This window comes from Microtus ochrogaster, chromosome 5 (genome assembly GCF_000317375.1).
Source record: "Microtus ochrogaster isolate Prairie Vole_2 chromosome 5, MicOch1.0, whole genome shotgun sequence".
Taxonomy (NCBI): domain Eukaryota; kingdom Metazoa; phylum Chordata; class Mammalia; order Rodentia; family Cricetidae; genus Microtus; species Microtus ochrogaster.
The window spans coordinates 3398948-3405732 of NC_022012.1; the positions used below are offsets into that span (position 1 = coordinate 3398948).

Here is a 6785-nt window from a genome sequence, read left to right on the forward strand (position 1 = left end):
CACCCACAGCACAGCACCCACAGCACAGCGCCCACAGCACCCACAGCACAGCGCCCACTGCACAGCACCCACGGCACCCACAGTACAGCACCCACGGCACCCACAGCATGGTGCCCACGACACAGCGCCCACGGCACAGTGCCTACAGGGTTGTGAATCAGAGAACAAAGTCTCGAGGAATAAAGAAAAGAAAGAGGAAAGGCTCCACTGAGGGATTTCCCCGTCTAACCACAACTTCCTCCCACAAATCCCACTTCCTATCCTCAGCGCCCTGTCACCTCAGAACTCACCCACTTGCCTAACCCTTTCTTTTTGGGGCCACACTGATCTTGTCTTACTCCATTTCCTCTTTTGCAATGTTCAGGTTGAACTCAGGAATTCACAGCACTGTAGGCAAGTGCTCTCGTATGGGGCTATACTCCAAGACCTAATCTTAATTTTTTTTTTTTTTTGCGGGGTGGGGTGGGGTGCAGCTTTGAGACAGAGTTTCTCTATAGCTTTGGAGCCTGTCCTGGAACTAGCTCTTGTAGACCAGGCTGGCCTCAAACTCACAGAGATCCTGTCTCCCGAGATAGCGCCCACAGCACCCACAGCACAGCGCCCACTGTATAGCACCCACAGCACAGCACTTCTGTCTCCCGAGTGCTGAGATTAAAGATGTGTGCCACAACTGCCTGACTTGACTTACATTTTTTAAAAATTCTACTTATTTATTGTGTGTGTAGATGAGCAAAGAAGTATAAGCCATGATTTGGGTCAGAGGTCAGAGGACATCTTGCAGTTAACTGTCTTCTCCCACTGTTTGTGTCCTGGGAGTTGGCATCAGGTCTGCTAGACTTGTCACCAAGCCCCTTTCAGCACAGAGACATCTTGTTGGCTCATCAATTTCATTTTGTGGCTGGCTTTTGTTTCAGTCTTCTGAGACAGGTTTCTCTGTGTAGCCCCGACTGTCCTGGAACTCATTCTGTAGACCAGGCTGGTCTCGAACTCAGAAATCTGTCTGCTTCTGTTTCCCAAGTGCTGGGATTCTTTGCTATTATTTTTGTTTAGAGACAGGAATGGCCTCAGATGGCCTTGAAGTCATGATCCTCCTGCCTCCAGTTCTCTGGTTCCTGAGGTGCTGGGGATCAAACCCAGGGCTTTGTGACTGTCTTCGAGGGCACATTCAACCAGTGAAGTGACATCCCCAGTCCTGTTTTGTCTTCTCCCAGAGCACTGTCTACTTCGTGATGTTGGTATGAGTCACAGCTGGTGACCCGCTGCTTGATAGCTCCCAGCGTGCCTCTGATCTCTGGACTTCCTTCAGCTTAGCACAACACAAGTCATCTTTCCAGGATACTGCTTTAAGGCATTACCACCCCTGCTCAGTCTACTGATGATGGCAATGTGCTACCTGTGACAGATGGAGTTGCACACTTGGTGTGGTGGCCTCTGTTTGCAGAGCTGCCTTCCTGAGTTGCGCAGCGTCCTGGTCAGAACACCACCAGTTCAGCTGCCCTCTCGGGTACACCTGCGTTTCCCGAGTCTCCCATGCTCTGGGAGCTTGATTGCTTGATTGCTCAAGGGAACTACAGTGCCCCTCATTTCCCAGCCTTCGCCCGTGTCTCATCTAATATCCTAATTACAATCCCTGACCTTCCTCCCTAAGTAGCAGCTGGGATTTCTGAAGAACATTTTGAAGTCCCAGAAAACCATTCATATGACACTGGTCACGTCGGCTGTCACAGGGTCAGCTGTCCCAACCCAGCCCTTTCCACAGGCTGCGGCTATTTTCCAGACATCGTGTGGCCTGAGGTATGTTCCTAGGCTCCAGATCTCACTCCATAGTGCACTACTAAATACAGGTTCTGACAGTTCAAAACTCCAATAAATGCTTCAGGGATAACTGGAGGGACCGAGCAGAGAGAGCTTAAGATGGGGCTTGTAGACAGCAGCTGACTCAAGTGCTGGTATGTGTTACAGAGGGGCTCCGTCTCTGTGCCCCCCCCTCCCCCGCCCTCTACCTCACTGCATGTGCTCATCAAGGTCACTCCAAGGACCCGCTTCTCTTTGTCCAAGACCTCAGTCTTTCCAAGGCCCAGCGCCTGAGAACACAGAGTGTAGACGGGTCCACGGCAGCCGCTTTGGGGCTGCCCCTGAAATCCCTGTGCTCTGGAGGCAGAGGAAGGAGGACTGGACCAGTGGGAGGCCAGCTGGGTCTATGACCCTTCCTCAAACAAACCCCTACATATAAAACAAACAAATTAATAGAAAAATGCAACTAAACAAAGGGCCTGTTTTTTCGTTGTTGTTGTTGTTCTTGTTTTGTTTTTGTTTTTCTTTTTTTCCTTTTTTTGGTTTTTCGAGACAGGGTTTCTCTGTAGCTTTGTAGCATGTCCTGGAACTAGCTCTGTAGACCAGGCTGGTCTCAAACTCACAGAGATCTGCCTGCCTCTGCCTCCCAAGTGCTGGGATTAAAGGCATGCGCCACCAACTCCCGGTTTGTTTTTGTTTTTCAAGACTAGGTTTTTCTTTGTGTAACAGCCCTGGCTGTCCTGGAACTCATTTTTGTAGACCAGGCTTGTTTCAAATGCAGAGGTTCATCTGCCTCTTCTCCCAAGTGTGTGGCACCACCACCCAGCTAGTAGCATTAAACTGTATACTTGGCACCACTGTACACTCAAGATACGTTTTTTTTAATATTTATTTATTTATTATGTATACAATATTCTGTCTGTCTGTATGACCGCAGGCCAGAAGAGGGCACCAGACCCCACTACAGATGGTTGTAAGCCACCATGTGGTTGCTGGGAATTGAACTCAGGACCTTTGGAAGAGCAGGCAATGCTCTTAACCTCTGAGCCATCTCTCCAGCCCCTCAAGATACGTTTTAATTTTTATAATTTTCAAAACAATTTATGAAGGCATCTCCTACATTTTACAGAAAATGTCACTTAGGAAAGAAAGGTTAAGCAATCCCCTCAGGGTCACCGTGTAAGTAATGGTAGACTTGAGAATACAAGGCCTAGCCAGTTTTCAGGGCCTACAACTGTCACCCGGCACCTGGGATGTAGAAGCAAGGGGTCAGGAGTTCACAGTCATACTTGGCTATATATCAGGTATGAGGCCAGACTGGGCTACATGTGACCCTGTGCCAACACACCATAGTGGATAGAGCAGCTGTCTAGCATGCATAGAATGCTGGTTCCACTGCTAGCAACACCACCTCCAATGGACCCGCAACATACATATCACTACTATGTTTCAGTTAGAAACTCTATGGCAGCCAGAGGTTTAACTTGTTATATAATAAGAATTTATAATGATTTTTAATTGAGGACTTTAAGTGAAAAAAATGAAGCAAAAGAATTCTCTGTTTTTCCTATGTGTAGAGACGTAAACCTTCCTTTTTCTTTTCAAGCCCTGGCTGTCCTGGAACTCATTTTGTAGACCAGGCTGGCCTCAGACTCACAGAGATCTGCCTGCCTCTGCCTCCCAAGTGTTGGGACTGAAGGTGTGTGCCACCACACTGGAAATACATATACCTTTCTGAGATGAGAAAAATATAATTACATGAACTGAAGTTTAAAAATTGTATTAATTCACATTAATGACTGGTAGTGGTGATGTCTAATGTTTCGATTCTAAACCAGAATTAATTAGTTCCCCAAACAAAGCACACAGAGCAAGGCCTGGTGGTACATGCTTGCATCCCAACACTAAAGAGGTAGAGGCAAGAGGATCAGGAGTTCAAGACCAGCTTCAGTTGCATAGGGAGTTCAAAGCTCACATGAGATACTTCCTCAAACACTAAAACCAATTTTTTAAGTTAACTAAGTAATTAATTGATTAATTTGGTTTCTGAGACAGGGTTTCTCTGTGTAGCCTGGCTGTCCTGGAACTAGCTCTGTAGACCAGGCTGGCCATGAACTCACAGAGACCTGCCTGCCTTTGCCTCTCAAACAATTTTAAAAAATAGGAAATTGAGACTGGCTCCATGTTGATAGAACAAACATAAACTGTGACGTTCTGCTTTGTACAGGCTCCACCAGGGGTTCTTGTGTGAGTGTGCCAGGCTAACGAAGAGAAAGGCACTTTAGTGTTTGCTTTCTTCAACTCGACATAGTCTTTACAGCTGCTTCCGACGGATCTGCAAGAGCACATCTGTCTATCAGTGCTGACGAGGAGACACAACAGATGCTGCAAACCAAACTAAGCCATCTCCCCCACACCATAGCAATGGTACAAGACGTTCACGTGACGCTTGATGGGATCCACGACGAAGTAGGAGAACGTCTGCTCATGCTCCTTAGCTGAAGGGTAGCACAAGCCAGCAGAGTCCTGAAAAGATGACAGGCCTGAATTTTCAGTGTTCAACTGCATTGAAGTCTTTGACTGTCACACATTTTTCTGCCCAAGTATCATGAAACATAGGCAGGTGTGATGGCACACATCTTTAATCCCAGTCCTCTGGGGGCTGAGGCAGGAGGATCAAGTTTGAGGCCAGTCTGGAATGCACAGCAAGATGTCTGTCTCAATAAACAAGAATCATTAAACATACCTAAAAGTTTTTGAGAATAAATTGTCAATAAACCGCCAACAGCTGTACTAGCAGTACAAATCCATTGTGCGCATGTATCCCAACTCTTGAGTCTGGCCTCAAGGAGTGGCTAGTGCAATCACATGCTTTCCAGTTGCTGTTCTGTTGTGCTTTGTGTAAGTGTGTGCCCCAGGCTGGCCTCAACTGATGGATTCTGCCTGCCTTCTGGGATGACAGGTGTGAGCCATCACTGCTGGCTTTTTTCTTACTTGTGTTTTACCATGTAGACCAGGCTACACTAGAGCTCAGCAGCCCTCTGCCTAAGTCCCCTGGATGCTAGGACTCAAGTGTGTCCCTTCCCCGACTCTATCAGGTAGTTTCCATGGACCACTGAGATACTGGATGAGTGAAGTGCCTGCCACGGGTGCTGTTTGCTTTTGTCAACTTGGCTCACACCTAGACGTATCTGCGGAGAGGGGATCTCTATTCAGGAATTACCTCCCTGAGATTGCTCTGTGGGACGTTATCCTGACTAATGATGGATGGGAGAGGACCTAGCCCACTGCAGGTGGTGCCAACACTGGGCAGGGTCCGGACTACACAAGAAAACAGGCTGAATAAGCCACGAGGCTTGTGCTTATGTCTCGGCTTCCTCGACAGTGGACTGAGGCTTGGACATGTAAGGTGAATAAAATAAAGCCTCTCTTCCCCTAAGCTGGATTAGTCAGTGTTTCAGCACAACAGAGAGCAAACAAATGGAGAAGCTGATCCCAGATGTTGTTTGGGGAGGACTGTAAAAGGAGTCTGGAGCTTTGGGCTGGGAAAGCCCTTAGTGCTCTTCACAGGGCCTTGGAGAAGAGCAATGAGGGGAACCAGTCAGCGACACTCCTTCAGTCTCTGCTTCTGCCCTGGCTCCAGGTTCCAGCCCTGACTCACTCCCATGAAGCTGTACCCAATAACGTTAGAATGTTATAGAATAGTCAGCAGCGGCATCGTTTCTCCCGGGTATAACAGTCTCTGTATAACACAAACATAGCGGCTCCATCTATGAGTAATCAAGAAGCTCAATACTCACGTAGGCCTTCACTTTAAAGACGGAAGAGGTAATTTGTATTTCCTTGGTTCGAGGATGTTTCCGAACACTAAGAGGAGGGAAAAAAGGCACATTTAAAACATAACAAGCCTGGGGACTGGAGCGATGGCTCAGCAGCTGTGAGCACCCACTGCTCTGGCAGGGGACCTGAGCTCAGTTTTCCAGGATGTGCATGGCAGGCTGCTTACAAACAGCCAGGGAATCTGATACCCTCTTCTGGCTCCAGGCAGCAGGCAGACACGCAGACAAAATGCCCTTATAATGTTCTTAAAAAGAGAGTGATTGCTGCTTTGGCCGAGGATCTGGGTTTGATTCCAGGACCCATGTCACTTGCCTCGTCAAGCCAACACCTTTCCTGGTCTCCTTGGACTTGCATGTGTACACTCATAGATAAATCATAAAAAAGAGGCATCATCAGCTTAGCTGCTCTTTTCATGAAAGGTTGTTACTCTTCAGGGCTTTTTAAAATTTAACACACCAAAATGTACAAGAGGGCAATGGGGAGAAGACAATCAAAACACATTGGACACACGTATATTAAATTATCATCATAAAGCCTATTATTATGTATGATTCAAAGCTACCAATAGAACCTTTGTAAATGTAAAGGAGGTTGCAGGCTAGGCTACCAGGAGGGTTCAGGAAGAAAGAGCATTTCTATTTAAGCTCTAGAACTGTTTGTTTCAAATACCTCAGTGAACCCTTCCTTACCACACACAGCAGTGAGACATTCCACAGACTCCTGTGGCAGCAGAATGATAGTGTGGTAGTGTGTGCGTGCCCGGCTGGGGTGCGGAGAGCCTTCGTCTCCTGGGCTCACGGAGAGCGCACTGCCTCGCATGTTGGCTGCATATTCCTGAAAATGTTTTCTTTTTATTTCCTTTCTTTTCCATAGCATCAGTGTAGAGGTCAGAAGTCACTCTGTGGAGTCTGCTCTCCCCTACTTGCTTTACATGGGTTCCAGGACTGAGCTCAGAGCTCAGGTGGTTTGGCTAGCTAGCATGGTTACCTGCTGAGCAGCTTGCTACCTCCGTGTTTCTGTGACCTTTTTTCTTTTTCTTTCCTTTCTTTCTCGTTCTCTTTTTTTTCTTTTCTTTCTTTCTTCCTTCCTTCCTTCCTTCCTTCCTTCCTTCCTTCCTTCCTTCCTTCCTTCCTTTCTCTCTCTCTCTCTCT

The 6785-nt window shown here is 47.4% G+C and overlaps 1 protein-coding gene across 1 annotated transcript in view; it reads right to left on the reverse strand.

Moving 5' to 3' along the window:
* Positions 1-3910: 3910 nt before the first annotated feature.
* Positions 3911-6785, reverse strand: part of Cfap300 (cilia and flagella associated protein 300) — a 26144-nt gene continuing 23269 nt past the window's right edge. Inside the window, exons 6-7 of the mRNA XM_005346786.3 lie at positions 5595-5661; positions 3911-4320 (exon numbers count right to left, since the gene is read on the reverse strand). Coding sequence (XP_005346843.1) covers positions 4192-4320; positions 5595-5661 — 196 coding nt within the window. The 3' untranslated portion in view covers positions 3911-4191. The remainder of the gene's footprint in view (positions 4321-5594; positions 5662-6785) is intronic.